General features: G+C 40.4%; 2 protein-coding genes across 2 annotated transcripts in view; one reads left to right on the plus strand and one right to left on the minus strand.

The window, feature by feature from the left end:
- POLR2B (RNA polymerase II subunit B) overlaps positions 1-403 on the plus strand; it is a 24,664-nt gene extending 24,261 nt beyond the window's left edge. Inside the window, exon 25 of the mRNA XM_081317159.1 lies at positions 137-403. Coding sequence (XP_081173285.1) covers positions 137-226 — 90 coding nt within the window. The 3' untranslated portion in view covers positions 227-403. The remainder of the gene's footprint in view (positions 1-136) is intronic.
- IGFBP7 (insulin like growth factor binding protein 7) lies at positions 402-27,757 on the minus strand. The gene is made up of 5 exons (XM_081317160.1): positions 27,225-27,757; positions 7,076-7,185; positions 2,718-2,834; positions 1,015-1,138; positions 402-569 (listed from the first exon to the last, which is right to left on the minus strand). The coding sequence occupies exons 1-5, from the start codon at positions 27,676-27,678 to the stop codon at positions 550-552; spliced, it is 825 nt and encodes a 274-aa protein (XP_081173286.1). The 5' UTR covers positions 27,679-27,757; the 3' UTR covers positions 402-549.

Here is a 27,757-nt window from a genome sequence, read left to right on the forward strand (position 1 = left end):
CTTTTAAAAATTATTTCATTGGGTGTCCTTATCTGAGCTCCCTAACTCCGTCTATGGTTTTTTTTTAAAAGTAAAGATATAGCAAGTTTCTGGAATGAAAGATTTGTGCTAACATAGGTCGATCTCATTTTTTCAGATTTCTCTGGTGAGAATGCCGTATGCCTGCAAACTACTTTTCCAAGAATTGATGTCGATGAGTATTGCACCTCGAATGCTGAGTGTGTAGTCTTCAAACAATTCATCTGACTCTTTTCCCGAAATTCATATTGCCTGCTTTAAACTTGCTTTTTAAATGTGTTTTAAATCCCAACAGGTGTGTTTTATTGGAAGGTGTTTTTTTTCAGATTATGAATGTGTGAATTTTATGTTTTATGTAAATAGAAATAAAATCTTTCCAGACATTTATTTAATACTTTATTGGAATTACAGCAAAAATAGTAGGAATTAAGGGACTACAGAGCCATGGCTGGTTGTGAGTTGTCCACAAAATAAACTTGTTATAGATGAAAGGCACTGTCTCTCAATATGCATGTATATATGGTTCACCTTTTACAGTTCAGTACTTTCACCTACAGAGAAAATGAAAGTGTGCTTTAAGAAAACATGTTATTCTTGAGATGCATTCCAGAGAAATGAGTTGCTATAGAAATAATCAAAGTATTTCCTTGAAGCAAGAAAAAGAGCAGAAATAGATAACAATTCCTTCGTCCTACAGTTATTTTATATTCATTTAAAATCATAGATAACAAGCAAGGAAACTTTCTTCTGTATTTTGTTTTTTTCCCCAGAGGCTGCTGGTAGTAGGGGAAATAAAAGGGATTCAGTGATACCACCAGATGGAGCAAAAATTTCATTGGGGAGACGGTTTACAATAATAAATATATTAAGCCAATTGATGTGAAACTTATTTTGGTCACAAACCATGACAAAATATGCTACCAATTAATAATCCAAGCCATTTGATTTTTCTTAATCAGATCCAATAGAAGGGAGTGCTTAAGCAGACTTACGTACCTTTTCCAGGTATTTCATTTAAGGAATTTACCACAGTAATTTTTCCAGAAGCTGTGGCTTCTCCTTTAGAGTTAGATGCGTGACATTCATATTCTCCAGCATCATCTTTGCTCAATGGAGAGATCTATCGGAGTAGAAGTCATAGTTAATTGTCAAGGTTGTTGACAATATCCTTGTATCAGACATGCTATGGCCTTCAGCGTTCTTTAAATAAACTTGTTAGCGATAGCAATAGCACTTAGACTTATATACTGTTTCATAGTGCTATACAGCTCTAAGTGATTTACAGAGTCAGCATATTGCCCCCAACAATCTGGGTCCTCATTTTACTGGCCTCAGAAGGATGTAAGGCTGAGTCAACCTTGAGCCAGTCAGAATCAAACTCCTAACAGTAAGTTAGCCTGCAATATTGCATTCTAACCATTGCACCACCATGGCTCTGTTATGTCTCCATTATGTACTGATTCCAAAAGGAATAAGAACAGCTTCAGCAATTGCTGCTATCAGTGGAAAGCATTTGAGAGTAAAGACTACAGTATTATCAGATGCTAAGAGCTCAGCCTTATATTTACTGATCTCTCCCTGTCCCAGCTGTCTTATATGGAGTGGGGAGAAGACATGGTGGACCCTCTACAAACAGATAAGCAGCTCTGGACACCATTTTCATGGAGAAGTTCTCATAGAATTGAGAGTGGCAGGGATTTCTTGTCTTGATGGATGTTTCTAATATTGCATCTCTCTCTTATGCTGTTAGCTGGAAGGTACATAGAGATAGACATGGAAGTGTGTTTGTATGGGTGTGCGTGTGTGTGTGTGTGTGTGTGTGTGTACACACACACACACACACACACACACACTAAAATTCCTGTAGGAAACACAACTGGTGAATATCAGAAAACAAACACTCTGGGCCTTACCAAAAAAATCTTAGCATATATTTTCGGATGGAGAAATGGGATTAAGTGTCCCTGTTGAAAAAGAAGTTTCTTATGATAAGTGCAGAGTAGCAGGTACGATGATTTGATCTTCATGTGGTAAGTACTTTTCGACCATTCTATCTGCATTTTGTAGTGGATTTGGTATAAGGGACAAATGGCATGGGACAAAGCTACCTCATTTTACAAAACACGCTGAACATACTTGGATTTTGCATTTTGCTTTGGAAGATATTAAGTCAATAGTCCTTCCCTGATCAATTAAGGATAATAAAAAATGAAGCACTTTGTGTGTGTACGCGCACACATGGATGTGAGACAGAAATTGAAAATAAATGTGGCATATACCGGTAATTGAATAAATTAACTGACAGTAGTAAAGGAAAGCACTTCATTATATTTCTTAAAATGTCCATGTATTCCATAACTTTCCTAATTGTTATAACATATTTTGATAGACGGTACCTGCCTCCCTGTTTGCATTTGTTCTATCCTTGGATCTGAGGTCTACATCTGGATGTAATACTGTCAGTATATAGATGCAGGCCTCCACTTCACTAAACTTGCATACAAATTGGACAGTTGATGGCATAGCCATAATACATTATATACTAGTCTCTAGGTGAAAGCTAATCATTCAACCAAGAAAGCCAAAATTTCATTTGCCAACATTCCTCTCAACCAACCTCCAAGAAAAAAAAACCTATTTCTCTACTTGCTGCAAAATTCTCAAAATAACAATTTAGCTTGAAAGAGAATTTTACTTACCAATACCCACCCTGTCACCTCATGCTTTTCAGGACCACCACGAGTCTGAACAGCTAAATTGTCTCGGTCTCCTGGAAGAAGTTCCACTCTTTGGACACTATATTGTCCCCTTGTTACCTGTATATGAGAAGAGAGGATGGGCGTCAGGGGTGTCCACCCTTGGTGATGATGACTTGTGGACTTCAATTCCTAGAATTCCTCAGCCAGCCATTCTAAGGAATTAAGCCATAAGTCTTAAAGTTGCCAAGGTTGGATATCCCTGATGGGAGTAAAGACTTGGAAAGGTGGGTGGGTAGAGCTTTGTATTAGCCAGGATTGAACTTCAATATTTAATATACCATATAGTTAAAACATTTCAGATTTTCTATACTGAATAAGTTCGTTAAGAGCACAAATTATTTTCAGGAGACCTAATGGGTTTTAGAATAGATTAGTCTTTCTTTATACAATGAACTGCATTTTAAAAAAAATATGAATTGCTTATATAATATTGTAGGGAGAGTTGCCAGTTGCCCAAAGAGAAAGTAACCAGTGTGACTAATGAAAAGCAGCCATGGGAATATAAACAATTATCTGCTAGTTTTGTGCTTTCATTGTGGAGGAGGAGATGCACATTTTATTGCCTAGAGATAATACTTTATCACCCAGGCATTAGAAATTCATTCCTTCACTGGGTAAATAAGAGAACAAGTGAGTTCAAGAATTCAAATCAAAGCAGCCTTTACTTTCCTTATGTTTTTATCACTGCCCAGAATTGTAGAAATCTTTCAAATAATAAAAAATATTAAAAACATATAAATTCCCCTTGAGCATGGCCAACAAGCATTTTTCATGCTTTTTTCCCTTCTGACAAAAAGCTTATCGATCAGAAAGTTGGAATACTGAAATGAGTACAGTATTTGTGATTGGTAGTTTAATTGGTATCATCTATCTCCTTTAGTTAGAAAGGTCAAGCAAGGCAATAATTTAGAAGTACTAAGATGCAGAACAGAGTCCTGATGCTCCACAACTGGTTGGTTAAACGGAGGGCAGCTAGGCAAGTTCTGACCTGGTTTGTGCTTGGATAGGAGACCACGAAGGAGTACTAAAATGGAAGGAGAGATCAAAACCTATTTCCATATTCTTGCCAAAAATAGGCAAGAATGTTCCCTTACAATCAATCAGCTGGAGGCCAACTCTATTAAGCGTGGTAGTCAACCTACTGGAGAGAATTGTGGAAGCTGCTGTAAGGGATCACAAATCAAACACAACCACTTCTTTGTGGACATCTGAGTAACTTAACAGTGATTTATAAATAGCAGTTTTAATATGGTTCCTGACATGACTAGTAAAAGAAAAGATTGCATTGGATAGAGGGGTGGAAAAATGGAAAGAAGCAAACACAGGCACCAGTTCCTAAAATTATAGTCAAAATAGGTTAGGTTGCTCCTTCTAACAACTGAGGAAGAACCAAATATAGTTGGCTTCTGGGCAGAAGGGATGAAATAATCCTGCTTTTCTTGTCTCTGTAATTCTCTTACTTCTCTCTGTTACATGTCTTGGAAAATAGCTCCATTGTAAGAGTTACCATCTGAAATCCTATTTTTGTAACCCCACTATTATGTCTTCTAATTAACAGTTCAGCCTCCATCCAATCCTCCCATTATTGCCTTGTGTTTCAATCTGAATCTGAAATATTGTACACCCATGATGTCACATCCAAAACCATCTATCCGGCTTCCTCTCTCATTTTTTCTCACTCTCAACCCTGTCTGACACTGCAATGAATTTGGAAACTTATAAAATGAAAAAAATGAAGAAACCTAGAAACATAATAATTCCTCGATAGATGGCAATTGCCCAGAGGGAAAACAATAAATGCTTTATTTCTCATGCCACATCCAAATAGGTTTTCAAGGCCTATTTAAAGGCAAGTATGGCAAGGGCGGTTTGAACTTGGAAAAAAAGAACACACTTTCTGGGTCCTGCTCACTTTAAATTCATGTCAAATGCTCAGAAATCAGACGATAACTTAGGCCTCTCCACAGTAAAACTTTGGTTATCTGGAGCCCTCTAGGACATGAGCCCCCTTTGCTTTCTCCTTATTCTGAAAATAGTTATTTTACTGCTTTATAACCTGCCTCTTGTGCAGTACTTCAAGGTACATCTTTTAACATATATTAATTTTATTCATCTCATAATACAGAGATGAATTAATTTCTATATTAAGAGATCTTGCTTCATTTTATCCCCATCACAACAATTTTATGAGGGAGGTAAGGTGAAAAAGAATGACTGGCCGAAAGCGGAGCCTGTGAGCTTCCATGGCTGAGGTTGGACCTAAACCTAGCTAAAGACTTAAGTAAGGGGTTGCTGGATTTTAGCCCAGGCCCATATAGTCCAGCAGTCTTTTCTCACAGCGGCCAGCCACCAGGACAAAGAAGTGCGCTAGTTTCCCATCAGAAGGCTTTCAGATGCAACCACAAGGCTAAAGCTACTGATCTCCATGACTTCCATTAACTGGTCCAACCCCCTTTTTTTTTGAAGCCGCCAGCCCTGCTTCTCAGGGTAGCATCTTCTAAAGTTGAATTATGTGCTGTGGAAAAAAATCCTAGGTTTCATTGGTCATATTCTAAAACTTTAACTACTACATCACACTACTCATTGTTTTACCAGCAGCACTTGAATGGAACACTTCTATATTACCTTTGTTATTCCCAACGTATTTTCTCCCATTGTTTCCCATTGTTTTCTACAGTTACCACAAGTACATGTTGTTTAAAAGTTATAGAGCTACATGAAATAAACATGTTTTACTCTCCTCTAACATACATATAATAATAATAATAATAATAATAATAATAATAATAATAATAATAATAATAATAATAATAAGAAGAAGAAGAAGAAGAAGAAGAAGAAGAAGAAGAAGAAGAAGAAGAAGAAGAAGAAGAAGAAGAAGAAGAAGTTGGAAGGGACCTTGGAGGTCATCTAGTCCAACCCCCTGCTAAGGCAGGAAACCTTATACCATTTCAGACAAATGGCTGTCCAGTCTCTTCTTAAAAACTTCCAGTGTTGGAGCATTCACCACTTCTGGAGGCAGGTTCTTCCACTGGTTAGTTGTTTTCTAACTGTCAGGAAGTTTCTCCTTAGTTCTAGGTTGCTTCTCTCCTTGACTAGTTTCCATCCATTACTTCTTGTCCTGCTTTCAGGTGCTTTGGAGAATAGCTTGGCTCCCTCTTCTTTGTGGCAGCTATGATAAAAGCCTTCATTTCTGAACTTTAATTGTTGTCAAAGATAGTGCACATTAATTGCACAATTAGTGAGTCATGGAAATGGCTTTGACTAGATGTTAATATTTTGTTTAAACCCAAGTTATCATCTCTGCAAATATGATTTTCAGCTTAAAATCTAGTTTGAAGCCAACATCCCTATTGCTGACTTTAAATCAGTTATTTCTGATTTGTGGAACTGTGAGCTAGCACTTAACTGGATTTTTGCAGCCCAGATCTAATAGCCCTACTGACTATCTAACTTTCTGGACATCCAGAAGCACGTCCTGAAATTCTGACTTCTCATGAATAAAGTCAAGCTAAATTAATGTCTAAAAGACTGGAAACTAAGAAAACAGGTAAATCAAGGACTTTCTAACACATGGCTCAAATTCTCAGCTACTATAAAACAAGTCAAGGTCATCAATATTATCTGATTTCATACTGCTGAAGCAGCAACTCCTTTCTAGTTCCTCTATTTTCTTCATTCATGGGCAACAAAGAAATCTGCACCACAAATACGCTTTGCGTTTGTTGCTTGAAATGTTTCAAGGTCTCCTGGAATACACTGGCATTCTGTTCAAGTCATTGCTTAGCACTTGCTCCTTTTAAAGACCTAATATGGTGAAGTATAATAGAGCTCATATAAAAGGATAAACAAAACTGAATCCACAACTAGATTTCTTCATTGCATTGGAATTTTTTTGAAAAGAATATTCTATAATTTAAATAACACTTCCAAGGCTCTGCAGAAAGTTTGGTTTGACAAAGCACTTTCTACCACATACCTAAGTTCATGTATCATTATGCTATAGTCTAATCCTTTTGCATTTGTACTTGGAATGGTTTTAAATGAGCCATTAATATTTTTCCTCATGGTTACCTATAACATTCTATTTCTGTACCATTTTTGTACCCTTAAGCATTACAAATAGCACATCCTCCAGGGATTTCTGCATTCCTGCTATAAAAGGAATCTGGGAGACCCCTTCATTTATGTGGCATGAACTTGGCAAGGTGCTGGCATGGCACTCATTTATTCCAATGAAGCTTTCCAGGAAAATCTTCTGGTAAATCATCTTCAAAACCTGCCTAGTTGCCACTAACCTTGTTCCAGGTGAGAATTGGAGTGGGAATTCCAATGACTTCGCAGCTCAGATAAACCTGGGCTCCACTGACATTCCAGATGTCCTTAGGAGGGGTCACAATGGATGGGCCTAGAAATGATAATAAAAAGAATCCTTTTAAAAGAGTAAACAGTGTATTCATGAATTTATGAAATAGAAGCAATTTTATTGTTAACCAAAAATTGTTAACAGAAACTAATCCCTCTCAGTTAGCTGGTGATCCTACTCAGAAGCCTGGTTCTTTCAACTTGTTTTATGTGTCCTGAGAGGATTTATACCTCTGTTTGTCCAACCCCCTGCCTGGGACAAGGAGAAGACTTTGGGAAGCAGTTTGAGATATGGATTTTGAGTGATGGCTCTGGTCTGCTCTTCAAATGGGAAGGGGATCTCATTCAGGGCAGGCCTGGGACCTTGGGGGCATCTGAAGAAATTCTTTAGTTTTTGGACTGTATCTTGTAACTGCCCTCAAAAGAATGTCAATCTTTCTTGATGCTGCTGAATATATAATGAAGACGACTTGCACTTCAAAATAGAACTACAATTTGAGTTCTTGCTTTTGTGTCTCCCCAAGATAATCAGGCAGACCGCTGTTGTGAGAAAGCCAGAAGACTGAGGGGATGCTATTCCCCTTTTTATTTTTTTATTTTTTTATTTTAATCTCATTTATATCCCGCCCTTCTCCAAAGACTCAGGGCGGCTTACAATTTAAGCACAAACCAATGTGCTTAGCAATAGCCTTCATTCTATGTATATGCCTGCTTATTAGGGCTTTCGGGGGCCCCCAAGCGGCATTTTTACAAAGTCAGCTTATTGCCCCCAACAATCTGGGTCCTCATTTTACCTACCTCGGAAGGAGGGAAGGCTGAGTCAACCTTGAGCCTGGTGGGATGAGAACCTGCACTAATTGCAGGCAGCTGGTGTTACTTAAGGAGGCATTAGCCCACTGCTCCACCAAGGCTCCTTTTGTGATTGAGAGAATTTTGACAAGGGCTGCTTGACACATTGAGATATGATCACCTCCTCCTGCCAACACTTCCTCTTTTGTGCCATTATTAATATGTGACAATTATTCTTAGATATCAAAGTTTTTGTTGTGACCAATGAAAAGAAGGCTGTACAAATCACACTGGATATAAACATTAAAAGGGGGGCAACGAGTGAGGAAGCTTCAAAAAGCAAGTAAGAGAGAAAGATGTGAGTGAGAGATAAAACAAAGCACCAGTAAGGACCAAAGAGTTGTATCTTGTATTCTATTTATGTACAGGTGCTTTTCAACTCTGCTGTGCAAACTAGGAAGCTGATGCAAGCCTACCTTATGGTCATACAGTGTTCATAAGTATGCAACATTTTCAAACATCAGCATCAACACCAGACACCAATAGAGAACAAGCCATACATAACTATTTTTCAAGTCCATAGTTGACTTCCCAACAGGAAGTTAAATATTAACAAAGTTTGTTTTCAGGAACTTCTGTTATGACATTACGAAACTTACAAGGCCCATCTCAGTGCTTAAATGAAAACACAGCTTGCTCTGAAAACAACAAGCAATTACTCAGGACATTTCCCTTGCCACTACTTTTTTGTTCTGCCAAGTTTCAAAAACTAAAGCTGAGCCCAACTGTTGCTTGGGAGTGGTATGTGGGAACGACCTCGAGAGACAGGAAGAAGAGACGCAGCCTAGACTACCGTCATGCAAAAGGTAACTCAGCTCACAGAAAGAAAAAGGGACTGGGAAGCATTTCAGAAGGGGCCCTTCCCTTGTGTTCTAGAGAGCAAAAGTAAAGAAAGAGAGACTTGCAAGATCCTGCTACTGTAGCCTTACAATAAAGGTGCTCTTGGTACTTATGGATTGGGCTTCTTGTCAGGATTCCTTCAAAGGGCTGACCTATTCTCTCCATAAAACTTCAGCTTAAAGATATAAAAAGCTGTTTTGGCTTTGTCTCTAGTGCTGTAGCTGATAGCCATAGACATTTATTTGTTTAACAAATTTATGTAGCTACCCAAGTACCAAAAGGAACTCTAGATGACAAACAAAATAAAAGCATAATGAAATTTAAAAACAAACATTTAAAACAAAATATGCTGAGGCCCTGCTAAAATCTCCCATCCATCCATCCGTTATCCCATGCCAACTCTATCATTATCCTAACCCCAATGCCTAGGGCAGGGGTAGGCAACCTCGGCTCTTTTATGACTCGTGGACTTCAACTCCCAGAATTCCTGAGCCAGCATGGCTAAGCATGGAAACCTCTCCCTTTCCCCTCAGCATGGCTGGCTCAGGAATTCTGGGAGTTGAAGTCCACGAGTCATAAAAGAGCCAAGGTTCCCTACCCCTGGCCTAGGGGAAAAGCCAGGTGAATAGGAGTTAGGGCCATTGCTTCTCTATCTCTGGAGGAGGCTGTTCCACAATGTAGGCACTATAACAGAGTAAGCATGCTTCTGAGGCAACACCCGGTGACACTGCTTCACCAAGAGAATCCAGACCGAGCCCACCCTACCATATCCAGCAGGAATAGGCAGAAACTACTGGAAACAGGCAGTCCTGTAAGTAATCTGGAAGTAATATTCAGGCTTACTGACTGCACAATGCCCAATCTGTTCCCAAACCGTGAAAAGAAATCTATTGCATTTCTCGCTTAAGAAGCACCTCAGCAACAGAATCGAGACAGCAAAAAGGAATGGCTGTTTCCTATTTGTAAGCACTACTGTATTGTGCCTTTGATAGGACCTGCAGTATACTTCCCTCTTCTAAATTTGTAGTATGCTTTAGGGAGATTGATATTCAGAGACCTCTACCAACATTCCTGTATAAAATCAAGGTTTATGCAGTATGAGACGAGCTGCTGTTCTTGAGATTGTTGGCTAGAATTACTAGATTTTTCTTTGGCTTCGCTGAAGTTGCATAGCTGTGACCTTTTGTTCTATTCTGCTCTGATCTCCTTCAGCACTGGCGAAAAAATATCCCTGGGGTATGTTATTACCATGGGAAGAGACAGACCTTCCCACTCAAAGCTTCCACAGTTTTCAGCATAGGATAAAGTGCTCACAACAGAAAACATCCAAATATCATGAGTCAGATGGTCCTATTTATGAGAGAGAGGCGCTTTTCATGAAAGAAATGTGACCTAGTTCTGAGCTTTTTGTCTAATGTGACCACTTGGTATACATCTTAGCAGTACTTTTTTTGTAAAAGAAAAAGGTGCCGGAACTCACACAAGTCATACAACCCGCCTTGCCTACCCTACAAGGTTCTATCCAAAAAAGGTGCCGGAACTCCATTCTGAGCATTCTATGAAAAAAAAGCCCTGCATCTTAGAAGAAACTGCTAATAGTGACATGTACTCAGTCAGGGGGTTTAGGATGTTTAGGCATGGACCTTTGGCCATGCCTCCTTCGCCCCCTGCCACCAGTCTCAACCCACTTACAAGCAGCTTTCCTCCTCTGCTGGCCACCCCCCGGCACTTCTCCATGGCCAACGGGCCCCTGGCCCTTCGTCTCTGCCCATTCACGCAGACACTGTTTGACCGGCCTTTGGCTGCATGGGATAAATAGGCCCCAGCCAATCGGGTGGCAGGCAGAAGCAATGGTGATGTGGGGGCAGCATGCGATTGGCTACGGGCGATCAGAGGGGTTGTGGCGGGGGCAGCATTGTACGCAAGTTTTTTTTAAAAAAAAGTACTGCAGCTGCTCTGCAAGATTGGGGCCTTGCAGATCCTTCACCAGGACCAGAGGGAGGGTTAGTGGCTGCAGGAGTAGCAGCCGCCAGGGCCACTGGGGGGGGGCAGCCAGGTGAGAGTGTGTTCGGGGGGCCAGGAAGGGAGGGAAGGCCCCCTCAAGGGGGCTTCAGAAAGACAGCTTGGTTCGCAACTCAGTCAGCTCCAACAAAAGAGGGGAGGAGGAGCAAGGCTGGTGTGGCTTCTCACATTGCAGGGGGGGCTGGGGGGGTAGTGGCAGGCTAACGGCAAGGCCAGCACCACTTCTGATGTTGCAGGGAGAGCCGGGGGCATGCACAGGTGAATGGCAAGGCCATTGTGGTAGAGGGGGCGAGAGAGGCACCAAAGGCCTGGGTCAAACAGTGTCTGGGTAAATGGGCAGGGACGAAGGGCCAGGGGTGGAAAGCCAGAGGCTGTGGAGAAGTGCCAGGGGAGTGCCAACGAAGGAGGAAAGCTGGCTGTAAATGGGCTGAGATAGGTGGGCAGGGGGTGAAGTAGGTGCAGCCAAGGGTCCGTGCCTAAACGTCCCATTCCGCAGTCAGATTATCCTCAAAAAGAAAGTGTGATTGATGTAGGCAGGACTGGATGAAAACCATCTCATGCTCAAAAAAATAAAATAAAATGGCATCCCTCTCCCTATTTAAAAAGTCTAATGAAAAGCTGAATCTTCTACAGCATCCATTTATATTTTACTCTCTGGTAGAATTTAGTCCCAAGGGCTTCTGGTCCAGATACATTGTGTGTATAATTATTTAGGGAAGACTATGTTGTAAAAATAGCTTACGTTTCTCACGAACTCAAAATGATTTACAAATAATACCACAAAACAGCACAAAGCCCCATTTTAGCTCCCAGCAATTCTGTTAAGAAGAACCTCAATGAGAAAGAAGGTCCATTAGAAATTCTTGGCCTGAAGGAATTCTTAGAAATCCTGTCAGTTAAAGTCTAGTTCTGAAGATTTTGGACACAAATCTAAAAGCATCATATATATGTGGGGAAAGGGTTGTGGCATAAGTTGTTCTTCTTTTGCCATATCTCTAAAAGTCTTGATTTTGGGGGAACTAGATGACATATTAGTGAATGTTGAATACTATACTTTTAATGCTATTTAATTTAAATGCAATTCAACCCCCAAGATATTTGAAATATTTTTAGTAATTGGGGACAGCTCTTTATTCCTTCTATAATCAGAAGAAAGCCTATGATCTACAGCCTTCCCAAGGCGGAAAGGAATTCAGACCTGCTGGGATCTCTCTGGGAAATTAAAATATGCATAGTTCTCAGGACTTTTGTATGATGTACATTATACCCATTTCCCCCTGAGAGCTGTTATATTCCTATAGTAAGCATTTCGGCCACTGGTCCTTAGGCAGTATATGTTTAATGGTGAAATTAGTATATTGTTAAACTGGGTCTACTGTAACTTTGGTTTCCAAATAGATTATTATTTCTTAAGCTTTTCAACACCAAGAAGCATCAAGCACATTCTTCCTCTTGCCCCTTATGAGGACATTAAATGATTGTTTCTTTCATAAAAAGGGAAAAAATAAGAAAACTTATAAAATAAATGCATGCTTCATTTATGCATCATTAACACTTTACTACGAACTATGCATGATTCATTTGATAATGGAAGCCCTGTAGTCATTACAACATTCTTCCTGGTTGGTTACCTGCTCTTGGTTGTAGCGAGTGTTGAAAATCTACTTTTCATGGGGAAAACCATTAAAAGCCTTCACGGAACAATGTCAAGGTGTTTGGGGAGCTCTAATGCTGAGTGGAACATCGTTTCAGAAACATGCTGATAGACAAAGTGCCCACTCTCATTCCTACTCAGACGGTCCAAAGATGTCCCAATAATTATTTTAAAGAACACATTTTCATATTGTTGCTTTCATCTCATCCGTAGCCAGAAGCAAGGCACCTTAAGGTCATCTGGAGCTTTCTGTTATTGATGCAGACAAAGAAGAAGAAGAAGCTTGACAAAGATTCATTCCCCCTCCACCCACCCAGACACTTATACATAGAGAATCAAGGTAGGGGGGTCTTGACTTTTTTTTCTTACTCCCTCCTCCCTTCCAGGACTAAGCTGGTGTCAGCCTTAGATAAGAAGCACAGAACAGGAGTACCAGCTTTATATTTTTTTGTACATTTACATTAACAGAGTCTTGCAACTCTGAAAGTTTATCTCTCCCCTCTTGCCTTTCCAGTCAAAGAAGCTAAGAAGGGTTCCTTCTGAGATGTTTGCCATACTCCCATTCCTCCCACAGGCCTCTAATCAGAATGTTGTCTACTCTGTAGCTCTTCTGTCTCTCAAAGTCATTCCCACATACTGCTGGTGTTTACCCAATAGTGGCTGAATTCCTTCTTCAAGGCCATCTGCATAGATGTCTACAGTTTGTGATGATGGAATCAGGGCTTGGTTAGCCCCTTTAGACTTCTGTGATTATGCACCCTCCCACCATCTCACTGGGCACTCTCTTCTGTGATTATGCTGGCTTGGGCTAGACTAGGGCATGGGTAGGCAATCTTGGCTCTTTTTTGACTCGTGGACTTCAACTCCCAGAATTCTGGAAGCTGAAGTCCACGAGTCATAAAAGAGCCAAGGTTGCCTACCCCTGGGCTAGGGGAAGGATGGGTCTCTAGGCTTCTTTGGAGGCATCTGCTCACCTAACGTCTGATCAGTGCTTTCCATGTTCTTGTTGAGTATTTATACAGCTACTTCTAAAGAGAAAAAGAACTGTTAGAAGCTGTTCCCTTGAAGTTTGGGAAATTTGTGCTTTCTGCTGTGAGGAAAGGCATTTTGTCAGTGATGCTGTTCTCATGGCTTGGGCTGTGCCACATGAATAAAAAGAAAGGTACTGGGGCTGGCAAAACTCAGTCCTGGGATTGCTACAGAAGAGAAGCAGCGAGCCTCAAAACTCCAGCAACCTTTTTCAAAAAAATGTGGTTCTTGCTTCCATTTTGAGAGGTTCATTAAAATGAGGCAGAGACTGATAAATGTCAGCGTGGTGGCTTCCAAGGTCAGAGGACTCTGGAGGTGCATCCACACAAGGAAGGAAGGAAGGAAGGAAGGGAGGGAGGGAGGGTGGGTGGGTTCACTGTTATTTGAAGTACTCTGGCAGAAAGCAGGAAAGTGCTGGCTGTGCTCTACTTCCATGTCTCCGGCAATCAGCAATGGTGTCTTGCCCAACTTAGAAGAACATCAATCTGCCAGAACATTCTTTGATATCAGATGAGCTCAGGATCTCTTGGCTTTTTGCAAAGCTGTTAAGACGTGCTTTTTTCAGCAGGTCTTTGGAGTTTATGTTCTATATGCAACATAGTCCTTGGCGTTGGGGATTTTGTTGTTGAATCTTATTTTTACCTAATTATTGAGTGGTGGTTTTGTAAGCTGCAAAGAATCAGATATGAGTGAGGAAGGAATGAAATAAAATAATCTGTCCCACACCGAAGTTGTAAAAACAACATTCCTGGCTGGCTTCATTATTGAGGCAGAATGGACTGAAGAGTCAGAGTTATTACTTTAGGCAGCTAACTTTTCTGCTGACTCAAGGACTGGAGAAATGTCTGTTAACACAACCATGAAAAAGACCTTTGATGTGCTGTGGGGCACATCTAGGCAAAGAAATATATGCAATAACAATACCAATAGCAATACCAACCTTGGAAGGATGGAAGGCTGAGTCAACTTTGAGCCGGTTGGGATTGAACTGCAGGCTGTGGACAAAGTTAGCATGCAATACTGCATTCTAACCACTGTGCCATCACGGCTTCTACATACAACCACTAAACTTTTATTTTTATTGTTAATATATTATTTGCTTTTTGATGCGCCTCCTCCTGATTAAAAACTTTAGAGGATTCTCTCTCTTATCTTTTGGTCTTACAATCTCTTCTTAGAAAGAAGTAGATTTTCACTGCATAAATTATGCTGGAGAAGGTGGCGTTAATTTTTCAGGCATTCATTTCAGCTCTGGTTGTAAATTATAATGAAACATTTCTGCATTCAATGCCTCTTTTGGTTAAATAAATTTACAGTATTACAGGCATATGTTAAACAGCATATGAATGTTTTCTTTTTTCTTTTTTTTCTTTTTGAAAAATTAACAAAATGTGTATCTTTCTTCTTTAATTGTCTTAATATTGATAGGAAGGATTTGCTTTGTACTAAAAAGCAGAGATGAGAAATATAACAAGAATACTGTTCCTTCTTAGCTTTTTTACATTTTCAATAAAATACTTATTCATTAGGTTTTCCTCCTGCCTTAATTTAAGGGAGGCTCAGCCAATCTCAATGTATACATGGTTGTACTTTGAAAATAAAGGTACATTCATTCATTCATTCATTAAGGGACACGGTGGCTTGGTGGCTAGGATGCTGAGTCTTAGAGTACTAAAGAGCTATAGGTCTGTAGTTCGAGACCTGAGTGCCGCCAGAAGGAATCAGCTCCCGTCACTTGCCCCAGTTCCTGCCAACCTAGCAGTTTGAAAGCATGCAAATGCAAGTAGATGAATAGGTACCACATATAAGCATATGGGAAAGTAACAGCATTCCGTGTTTCGCCGTATGCCTTGTGCTGCAGCATGATATTGTGCCAGCCATATGACTGCAGAAACATCTCCAGACAACACTGGCTCTTTGGCTTAAGAAATGGAGATGAGCACCACCCCCTAAAGTCAGTCATGACTAGAGGGATTAAACCTGCGGGGAAACCTTTACCTTCACCTTGATTATTTTATAAGTAACTCAAGACAGTAAATATACCTAATATTCCTTTTCCTCTACTTCCTCCTCCTCCTTTCCCTAAAACAATGACCTAGGTTGGACTGAGAGAGACTAACTGGCTGGAAGTCACCCAGTTGGCTTTCACAGCTAAGCCGATATTAGTACTTATGATCTCCTGTTTCCAGGTTGGCACCTTAACAACAACCCCAAACAGGTTGTCAATATTAGAAAATAAAAAGAAAAATTAAATATAATTAACAGGGAGTCACTCACAATTACCCTATGCCTTATTCAGGTAAAATTAGCTTTTCAAGTAGGAGTCTTGAGAGAATGTAACTGAATACATTCATCTGGAGTTCTCCATACCAAAACTTTGGACCTAAGAGAACCAAGCATGGATCTTCATAGCTCTGCTAGATAATAAAGGCAAAGTGGGGAAAAAAGATGTTTTTCTGCAATGGACAAGTGAACAGAGTCACAGAAGAGTCATCATTAATGCCAGAGAATATGTTCACCTTTCAGGTGTCCTGTACAGTAGAAGAACAACTAATGAATGACACAGAACAGTGTAGGCTTTTACAGTTATGGCTCTGAGCAGAACACAACAGGATGCAAATGCTCCACTAACATCCTGCTGCTTGTGGAATTGTTCCATAACTGTCATTTCCTATCCCATGAGGACGACAATCACGCTTTTAATACTTGGAAAAATAGCCCCAAATAACCATATTTTCCCCTTTGGAATGCTTTCATAATGATGCAAGAAGATATTTAATTCCAACCAGCAGCATATCATAGTGTGTTGGATCCAAATTTTGTATGTTTGCATGAAGCAGTTTTCCTTGAAGAATTTTAAAACTGCAGCGTGATTCCCAGGAAGAGATCTTAATTTCTGATTAAGACCTTAACTATACCCTAATGGGTTTATGATTCAATATATATGGGAATGTGCAGTAATTTTATTTTACCAAGTCAAAATTCTGCTGTTCTGCCAAATTTCAGTAGTATGCTGGGTTGATGGACCACAGGAAGAGTGTCAACTTCTTAGAGCCCAGGTCTGCCTTCAGCTACTAGAAGTCTTTCCATCTCTACAATTTATCTGTCCATGCCTTGTATTCAAAACACACCTAAAATTCTTTTGCTCAGTCAGTCTTAAAGCAAACTTGTCAATTTGATATCAACTGCTACGCTGACTGCAGTAATACCCTTACTGCCTATCGTTATAAAATAAAATGTGCTGCTGCTATGATTGTTAATTGAAGCCCAAGATTAGCACTAATATACAGTGGATCTGGAACTTTTATGACTAGACTTAAAAATAGGCTTAATGGATATACACTTACTAGTCCTGTGAGATGATTACTGAAAAGTAGCTGGAGGAAATTGTCCTCTCTAATGCAGATAAAAACAAAAGTGGTTTCCCCAATCCATGTTCATCCAGACATACTGGATTGCAGTTCCCATGACTGCTCTATTGGCCATGTCAGCTAGGAATGAGGGTTTCTTTCGGTTAACCGATCCAGAAGTGAATTCTTTTGAATGCTTGATGAAGCTTTACTGAAAAGCATGTAAACAATAATTTTTATAATTCAAAGGACAAACATGTTGAACAAACTTCTGCAGCTGGCACTGACTCCATTCAGAAATTCAACTGTTGTGACTGAAAATTATCTGCAGGTTCTAGTAAACTTTCAGGAATGATGCAAAACCTTTGACAACACACTTCTGGCTTTGTAGTCAGAAAAACTGTCCCCAACGTACAAGTTATTTTGCTTTCTTCATCCCTCAACTATTTGTGGGAACTCTTTACTGTTTTTATTCCAAAAACATACCCCCTTCCATGGCTCACAAACTATCAGGCTTTCTGGAAAGAGGGCAACAAGATTAAAGAGATTTGTTATTAAAGAGAATATGTTACAGCATCTGGGAAGCTAATGAATTTGAACGCCCCCTCAAATCAGGCCAGCAAATGGATCTCCTGAGGAGGTCTCTCTGGATTCGATTATCATAATTTGCAAGAAAACAATGTCAGTTAGAGAAAGTGGATTGTTTTCTTAGACATATTTTTACAGAGTATAAATGTTTGGTCCCTATGCAAATGCACCATGGATTTAAAGAATGGAAAAAAGCAACCAGATAAGCCAAGAAGCTTGTGGAGTCAGCATAATCCAAACCCTGATTCAGCAAAGGTCACTGAACACATCTAAAGAGTGGTGATGCTTAGAGGATTATTAAACATAACAATGTAATAATAAATTAGAGAGTGGAGGGGAATCTTTATAAGTTGCACATTTTTTCCTTTTCTTCCATTACAGCAAGTATTATTGAGAGTTATGAAAAAACTATCCAACACTTTTTTAGCTTAGTAACGTATTAGTAATTAGCAATGGAGAGGGTTACTCATTCCATAGCCTAGTGTCCTACTGCTTCATACATTTACGTGCTCCATATTGCATTGGGAACTGGTACACAGCTGGGAGCAAGTAGGAAAACAAACAACATAACAGCATGATTTGGTGTCAGGAAAAATATGAGGGGGAAAAAAAACAGCGTGAGCAACTGTTTTCAGAGGCAGCCTTCTACATATCCCCATTTCTACTTCCAATCTTATTTTACAACACAGATGGGCAACCTACTTTGTTTTCTAATAGCATTATTCAGGTGTGCTACCTAAGGCTAGTTACCCAGGCAGAAGGTAACACAGACCAAGGTTAATGACTAAAGTTCTCAGTATTTGTGCAACCCAACAATTTGTATACAGAGCCAGGGTCATTCTCTCAAGAATCCCCCAAAACATTTTTAGCAATATGTAAAAACTAAATTATTACTACAGTCAGGCAATGGGCTAATCCAAAAACTGTTGTTGATACACTGTAGATCAAATAGAGATCTACTTGTATTGCAGTAAAGAATCAAACTGGGAAGGAGTAAGGGCATGGGGAACTAGGGGAAGCCACTAAGAGTGAAAAAGTTTAGAAATGTTTTTAGACCAAGGAATGCTGCTGGCCTCTAAAATACCTCTATGCAAAAGGTTTTTTCCATCAGAATGTCAAGTCACATCCTGTGGCAGTTGTGGGTTCCTAGTGCTTTGTTCTCCCTTTTCTTCTACAGACACACACATGGAATAGTAAGTGGATGGGCTTCTCCCCCCCCCCCAACCTGGCACTCTGCAATGTGGCATTGGACTATTACCATTCTCATTGTTTGGTGCCCTCTCTATGTCATGGTACCTTTGTGCAGTACACAATTTGCACTCACGTGTGCAGTGGCCTCGATGACCTATCACATCCAGCGAGATTGTTGTTCCATGATAATAGCACTAGGAAGCACCAATCTGCAGTTTCTCTAGTCATCCGCTATAGAATCCATTTGTTATATAGGTAATAGATTTGCCTTTAGGAATTTCAGCTGCCCGTTTGTTGTTCCATAAATAGCTAGCTGTTACTTAACTGCTGCAGCACATCTTTCTCCTATTGCAGTTTTCCCAGAATTCAAACCGTGTCATTCATCTCACTTGCCCAGGCAATGGAGCAGTAGAGTTTACTTTGCTCTAACTTCATTTTCTAATCTAGGGCTAAAAGAAATTGCCTGGCTCAAAGTCACTCAGCTGGCTTTGTGCCTATGGGAAGAACAGAGCTCCTTGTCTCCAAGTTTCTAACCTGGCGCCTTAACCACTTCAGTAAACTGACTCATCAAGATAGTCCTTTCTCAGATCCAATGGGCTGAAGTTAAGGCTATGGGCTGAAGTTAAGGCTCTTGTGAAATTCTGGATCAAGACTCTTTGCTGTTATGTAGTGGTCCTCCAGAGTTTTGCAGCTCAGATCTGATAGCTCAGGCTGATGTTGAAGAATAGTGATTCCTTAATATCCCATAAAGCTAACATTTAGCTGGAATCCTGCCACGAAAGCATTTGAAAGCAAGTTCCCCCCTCTAATATAATGCTAGAAGGAAGGAACTGTTCCTTTCATTTTGAAATAAATCAGAGAGAAAAAAAGCCAATAAATTCCCAACTAGCTTTTGATTCTTTGAAAGAAACCAAGCATTGTTTGAATGGAAGTTGGCTCATGTTATTTGCTTGGCAAGAAATGCAGAAATTGTTTGCCGTTAATTTCCTCTGGGATTTTTTTTCCCCCCAGCTTCCGAGCCTATCTATAGCTCTGAGAAACAATGAAAATCTCCCATCCAAGAAGTACTCATCAAGGGAAAAACTAAAAAAATCAAATTTTAGTTCTTTTGAACCATCCTCAAAAGAAAGAAAGAAAAGAAAAGCAGAATGAAAAATAAAAATAAACCCAGACAAAAAACGAAGGAAAAAAATCAGCAGAAACTTTGTAATGTGGGGATCGGAGGGAAAGAGAGAGGTATTTACTTTCACAGACTGACACTGCTTTGGTTGACTAATTCTGTCTTATAAATCTATCTGCATTCCACTTTAAAAACTCAAAACAAATCTCTGGAACTTAAGAGGACAACTTGTCCTGGAATTTTTAGTGCCAAAGAAAGCTAGGCCACATTTCAAAAAGCTTTGTGAAATAAGCCTAAAGACATCTGAAGGGTCTAATTTTTTTCTGCACTTTTCATGCCTCTTACACAGGATGGCTACGGATGCCAAGGACTTGTTTTTAGCTCTATCTTACTGTTAAAAGCTTCAGGAACATTATTGTAGCCTTGCAAAGAATAGTGCAATATAGAGTACTTATAACATATGGTCTAAAAGCATTTAGGCATAGAACTTTAGCAAGTTTTATAACACATGGAGTACAAATTGTATAAGATGATTCCAGCCTTAGTGCAGTAAATGTTAATTAACATTTTACAATTTAATTAAGCATGTGTCCTAGTTGGCCAGAGATCAAAATTCTACTTTCCATAGAAATACTATGCAAGTAGTATTTACTTAATGATTGCCCTGTTTAGCAACCATTTGAAGTTACGATGTGCTGAAAAAGTAATTTGATGACTCCTGCAGTATCCCCCACAGTCACGAGATTGACATTTGGGTATTTTGCAACTGGTGGGCATCCCACAGTCATATGTCTGTCATTTGCACATTTCACAGCCAGTTTTCAACAAGCAGAATCAATGGAGAAGCTAGCAATAAAATCACAATTTGTGGTCCTGTGATGTTTTGCTTAACAACCGTGATTTTTTTAATTTAATGTCCAAGAAACCCATGATGTAAGTCTGGAGCGACCAATTCTGGTTAAGTGAGGACTACCTGTGGAGTGATTACAGTAAAAAATATTAGCCAATTTTTCCCTTTGCCTGGAATATTCTATATCTTCTCAGTATTACTAAATTAATATTACTAAAAAGTATTATATGAAAGCCATCAAGAAGGGTAGAGATCTGCGGCCCATTGTTCTAATGCACTTTGCTATAGGAATCAGTAGCTGGTGAGAATTTATGTTATGCTTCAGTAAATGATGATGATGAAGGAAACAGGGTTGAGTTTTGGGAAAAATTATGCAACATTCTAAATGAATACGTTTATGGGGGAGGCAATTATTCTATGGGTGAAAGAATACATAGACAAAAATGAAGAAAGAGATTAAAGAAAAAACAACTGGACAGTTAGAGACATATTTGGTGAGCGGTCTGCTTAAAAAGCAGTTTATTTCTATTACATGGTTTATGCATAAATCTATTTTATGTGCATGATTGATTTGACAGTTGATGGGGAGAGAGAATCTAATGTATACAAGGTTGATGACGAGGATTAGCTATTATTTGGTAATAAGTCTCTGCATGAAAGCATAATCTTGTTTTCTTAAAATGCTTTTTTAAAAATTATATATATATAATTCAATTCAATTCTACGTGGGGAAAAACCCGAATGACCAAAGATATATCTATCTATCTATCTATCTATCTATCTATCTATCTATCTATCTATCTATCTATCTATCTATCTATCTATACACACACACACACACACACACACACACACACACACACACATACACATACGCTAAATGCAGCACAGACTTTAAAAGCAGAACGGCCCAGGAAAGAAGCCACTGACAATCAGTTCTCTTTGTTTGACTTTAGAGCAGAGGTCCCCAACCTTTTGGGCACCAGGGACTGGTTCCGTGGAAGGAGTTTTTTCCGTGGACCGGAGGGAGTGTAGTTTTGTGTGCTACCTTCATCTTGCGGATGGGGCTTTGATTGTTTGTGCAGACCAGTTGCTGGCATGCCATGACCGGTACCGATCCACGGACTGGGGGTTGGGGACCCCTGGTTTAGAGAACCTCCCTCAGTTTCTCCTCAGGACAGATTTACCAAAACTCCATTATCACCAATTGATGCATCAGGTGAAACTACATCTGCAGGGCACGTTTTTCTAGACAAAGATATTTTAATTTCTTTAAAAAAAATCTCTTGTCAAAGAGAGGGATTTAAATTACTTTATTTCAGAACGGTTGTCAAATTTTCTTATATAGCAACAAGGATATGCAGTCAAAAGATCATCCTTATAGCACAGGGAAACTAAATTGTATATTGGAAGCTCATTGAGTATTCATTAAGAGAAATAAAATGTCCTTTTTTATCTCCAACCGTACTGTAAATATTTCTTTGTATCAATGTTGGTGAGGTTATATAGCCACATTAGCCAGATATAGTAATAATTATTTATGATGGGACTAATATTGGCTACTTTAAACTTTCTGAAATAGTTCAGTAAACTCAAGAAAGCAGTTACCATATTTATTACAAAGTTTTTAAATCACCTGGAAGCTCACCACAATCTTGATTTATGGGAGTTCTTACTACGCATGATCAGATAGACCTGATTGTTACCCTTATATTTCATCTATTCAACTTTGATATATGGAAATGATAATAAGTTTGGAAACTTGATTCTGCTATCTCCTCAAGCCTTAAAGCCCTATTCACCAACAATGACTTGGTGTTCCTCAAATAATTCATCACAAGTACAAGATTTCCTGTTTAGAATATTCTTGAGTTAAACCACTGACAACATTTGCAAATATTCTATCTTACTGTAGGGTCTGGAGGTCATCTGAGGCTCAACTAAGTATTTTACTTCTTTGGAATTTTTTCTTTGGCAAGTTTAAAGCATATCTCAAGCCTGTGTGGTCCTGTCTTCCCATTTCCTTTTCTTTTCAGACTCAACATAATATAGATAGAACAACCAATACATCCTTTTATTTAATTCTGGTATCTTCTGAAAAAGCTCTGATTTCATTCTCAACAACTATTATAGTTTCCCCTGAAAATGTTAGATGAGGTCCACTCTCAGCAGTGGAGGTTTACAAGCTAACTCTGGGCCTGTCACTCTCTCTCTCAGTCTAATCCACCTCATAGGATTGTTGTGGGGAAAAATTGGAGGAAGGCATGTTATGCATTTTGCGCCTTAAGCTCTTGGTGGATATAAATTAATAAATATAATTAATAAATTAAACACACCTGAGCACTGAAAAAATGAGCAGATCTCTTCAAAAGCATATAGTGTATTATGGATAGGAGAGAACCTCAGGCGCATGCCAAGTTTAGTGAGTAGTTTTGTATTTTTGTAAGACTGATTTTATCCAAATGCAAACTGCAAGCATATTATAGAAAGCAAAGTTGCATATTTCAATGATTTTTAAAAACCTTCAGCACATTTAGCACCCGGTTTTGCCATGCCTACATTGATAAAATTTTATTCTAGTTACAATAACATTTAGTCAAAATACAAGGGAACAGCGCTAAATGGTATTCAACACGACCAAGAAACAATGCCAGGCATAAACACAATCTTAATGTATTCAGGCTAGTACAGGAGTCGGCAACCTTAAACACTCAAAGAGCCACTTGGACCCGTTTCCCAGAGGAAAAAAAACACACTGGGAGCCGCAAAACATGTGTGCGTGCACGCGCGCAAGCAAGGGAGGAGCTTGATTGAAGAGTTTAATTAAAAAGAAACAGAGGCTGCTGTGCATGAGTTCTCTCTCTCCCCCTCCCTTCCTCTCCCTCTCCCTCTCCCTCTCTTTCTCTTCCTCTCCCCCCCCCTTCTCCCTTTCTCCAATCTTCTGCTCACCTGGCAAGCTGTTCTCGGACAAGCTGACATACATTCTTATTAGGCTGGCTCTCCTGCCCTGCTTTCTGCTGCTTCCTGTGGAGACGCAGCAAAGGCAGGAGCCCCACCCAATAAGCTTGTCAGCTTCTTGGAGAACAGTGTGAAGCCACTCTCTTTTTTACACACACACACACACACACACACACACACACGGCGGAGGACGACTGGGAGCCACAGGAGAAGGCTGAAAGAGCCGCATGCAGCTCCAGAGTCACAGGTTCCTGACCCGTGGCCTAGTGTTACAATAACAAAGCACTCATTTGATATGTGGCGTTTGGGTGCAGCTCTCATGTCTAAGATGAGATTCATCAAGACATTTGCACTATGCTTAAAAGACAGCCTGAGCCTAACCATAAACTATTGCTTCTGTTTATACTGAGTTATTAAAGATAACTTTTTAGCTAGCCCTTCTTTCAATATTAAAAAGCTTTTAATATTGACCATTTAATTAGTAGATGCAATTTTATTTCAGTTTACCGTAATTAAAAACAACAAATGAATTAACTATTTTTGAACAAGTGACTAGTATTCCCTAAGACACTCCATGGAAGTAAAAGTTGGGATTTTGAAGAAGCAGGATAGGAGGAGAACTGATATTTTAGAAGTTTGGTGTGGGAGAAGACTCATGAGAATACCATGGAAGGCCAAGAAATAAATGGATCAACCAACAAATCAACCCACATTTCTCATTGCAGGCACAAATGACGAATCTCAGATTATCCTTTGGACTTTAATGCAAAGACTTTGCTCTCTGGAGAAGGTTCTAATGCTGGGAAAAGAGGAAGGAAAGATGAGGATAATTAGCTGCAAAATGGATGGGCTCACTTACAGTGCTGATGGGTGCGCTGTTGGAAGACCTGAAGAACCAGGTTGTGGACAGATCATGATGGAGAAAATCCATCTGCTCTATGTGGTTGCTAAGATTGATTTTGTGCCATCAAGTTGATATCAGTTATAAAAACTTTAATACTTTTAAGTTCAGTGACGTATTTCCAATGTTTTCTTAAAGTCACAGCGTGACAAGAAATTTAGTTATTTTTTAACAACGAAAGCTTTGTATTTTGATTCATCTTAGTTTTCCTTCCTGAGTAAAACATGCAGAGGATGGTTCATGAGGTAAACCAGGGCTTTTCAACCTTTTCACCCATTGTACCACTTTTAGGATATGGCAACATCCGAGTACCACCAGTCACCCAGCAAGGTGTCAAAAACTTGATGACCAAAAAAAAAAAAAAGGAAAAAAGTGATGAAGTACAGGTAGTTCTCGACTTACAACAGTTCGCTTAGTGACTGTTTGAAGTTACAATGGCACTGAAAAAAGTGGCCCCCAAGCCACAGCCGAGCAAGACACATGCCTGCCCGCCCAGCGGCGCTCTTCCTCCTGTCCGAGGTTTTCATTGTTGTGAGCATTTCTTTTGAGGATTGGCAGCGGGGGTGGGGTGGGGAGTGTTTGGTTTTTATTCCCCCCCAATATGCTGGGTGGTTGCAGCAGGTTTTGGTCATTTCACATGACCCTGGGACACTGTGACCGTCATAAATATGAATCAGTTGCCAAACATCTGAATGTAAATCACAAGACCCTGGAGATGCTGCAACATTCCAGCTGATCAGCGCTTCTTCTGGGCTCAGCAGAAGCGCCAGGATCAGCGCCGAGCTCCAGCTGGACCCTGGCACTGATCCTGGCGTTTCCACTGAGCCCTGCAGCTCCAGCCGTCTCCTGCTCAGACTTGTGCGGTGCTGCCACTGGTTCAGCTCATTCCCCTCCCCCGCTACCACTTTTCTAGGATGGTCGCGTACCATCTGCCAGGTGCCAATGTATCACAGGTGGTACCCATACCACTGGTTGAAAAGCCCTGAGGTAAACAACTGAAAAATCTCTCTGTAAGTCAGGACAGTGATTCCCAAAGTGAGTCCACAGAGGTTTATGGAGTGCCACCAGGTGGTTTTCTGTCTCCTTTCAGTCAGAAGGTCATGCTACAACCATAATCATTACTTTAATTCCCAAAATTGGGAATTTTCATGCTCTTAAAGACAAAATAGATAGATTTTCTTTAATTGAGTGCTCCTTGCATCTTCCAAACTTTTATTTAAACTGCCACATTGTTTGAGAAACATTGTGTTATGATCTAACTTGGAATGCCTTTTTGTACTGTAGATAATAAGGATCAGGCAGGCTTGATAAAACACTCAATCTTCCACTCCTACATTAACATTCCTGGTATGCAAGGCAAAGGTGGGGAAAAAGACATTTGCTGGATGAGCCAAAAAAACAGGAATAAAGCAAATGAGGCACAAAAAGGTTGAGAATGATGCATCTTGAAAATATATTAGCAAGTGATTTTTCCAAGACAAAACATACACCCACAATCTTACTAGATGTTTACCTCAGAATTGCAGTAGTTCTCATAATATGAAATTACCAAGTAGCCACACCTAATTCCTGATGATTGCACCAAAATTTGTTCTTCCCCTTCAATGGAGATCACACAATGATTTCTATTTTTTCTACCGCCATATATCTAACCCCAGAATGACCTTGCCTGAGAAATGTTCTTGAAATCTTGATGTGAAGATACTAATAGGTTTAGTAGTAAAATATTACAGTACTAAATATTACAGTTGAATTGTAATTGAATATTACATTTGGAACAAATTATTTAAAATTCAGCTGAAACTATTTGCCACAGGTAGGGCAAGAAATACAATGTAATAGCCAAAACTATCCCTAGGATTCCCTTACAAATAAGTTAGGACTACAGGGATCGAAATCCCAATTTTGATTAAACTTGGTACAGATTAGCAGAAATGCAAGGAACCACTTGAGACAAATAATAAAATACCCAAATATTCTCAGTCCTAAATTAATCAATAAAAACTCACCTATGAAATGCCAGCCAAAGTTACAGTGCTCCCATCAGAGAAAGCCGTAACCAGGGTTTTACTCAATATGTGAATCAAATGTAAAAGAATTAAATTTTCAGCTAAAGCTTAAATTTAATTAATTTTCCTTACCCAAACCACACATTTTTTTTAGAACACCAGAACCTGTTTTTTTAAAAAAACAAGACTGGCAGACCAAGTTGCCAAGGGCGAACTTCAGTCCCATCCAAAGGTGCCCATTTCTACTATAAACTCATGTCCAGACACTATCAAACTGTTTTTTTTTACATCCTTTGTAAGGGTAAACAACTATCAGATGTTGCTTTTTTTAAAAAAAAATGGGTTGCTATGCTTGATGTCCCAGGACAGCCTTCTTCAGAAATTACGCAATGGGCGCTGGATCCTATTTTGTGCGCTTACTCCGAAGTCAGCCCCAGCGAATTCAATGGGCTTACATCCAAGCGAAGGCGAGCGGGCCAGCATCTAGTCTACAAGCCCACTTCGTGGATTCCCTAGCCCAGGGGTAGGCAACCTTGGCTCTTTTATGACTGGTGGACTTCAACTCCCAGAATTCCTGAGCCAGCATGGCTGGCTCAGGAATTCTGGGAGTTGAAGTCCACGAGTCATAAAAGAGCCAAGGTTGCCTACCCCTGCCCTAGCCGAGACCCTAAACACGACCTTGCCTCTTCCCACCTTTAATCCCTTTCGCGCCTCTGCCTACCTTGCTCGCAAGGCCCCTTGCTCCGCTGCTCGACGGGGCGTTCGCCCCGGCTCTTGGCGCGCAGGCTGGCCGCCCGCAGCTGGCAAGTGCTGGGATAGGTGAGGCCGTCGGAGCCGCAGACCGGGTAGCGGCTCTTGCAGACGCAGACGCCGGTGGCCGCCCGGCTTTTGGCTCGGCGGCGGCACTCCAAGCCGGTGGCGCAGCGTCCCCAGACGACGGCGACGCCGCCCGAGACTCCGCTCCCGCACGCTTCTCCCTCGCCGCGGGCGCATCGCCAGCAGCAGCCGCAGTTGTCGCGCACCTTGCCCAGCGGGCAACCCCAGGCTGGCAGCGGCGGGCACTCGTCGGGGACGCAGGGTGGGCAACCGCCGGCCGGAGCGCCGGGCTCCTCCAGAGACGCGGCGCAGCTGAGAAGCAAAAGTAGGCAAGACGGAGCGCACCAAATATCCCGCATGGTTGCGAGAGGCTGGGCCGGGGGTGGTGGGGACTCCTCTTCCTGGCAAGGGCTGGCGAGGGACCTTAATTGCTGGCGC

The sequence above is a fragment of the Vipera berus genome, assembly GCF_964194415.1.
Source record: "Vipera berus genome assembly, chromosome: 2".
NCBI lineage: Eukaryota > Metazoa > Chordata > Lepidosauria > Squamata > Viperidae > Vipera > Vipera berus.

Bases quoted from the DNA above. Each gene is read 5' to 3' on its own strand.
- IGFBP7 (XM_081317160.1), bottom strand. From the start codon at position 27,678: ATGCGGGATATTTGGTGCGCTCCGTCTTGCCTACTTTTGCTTCTCAGC. The intron at 7,186-27,224 runs GTAGGCAGAGGC...TATCATTTCTAG, and splicing joins CAAGGGGCCTTGCGAGCAAG to GCCCATCCATTGTGACCCCT. The intron at 2,835-7,075 runs GTTAGTGGCAAC...TCTCATATACAG, and splicing joins CAATTCTCACCTGGAACAAG to GTAACAAGGGGACAATATAG.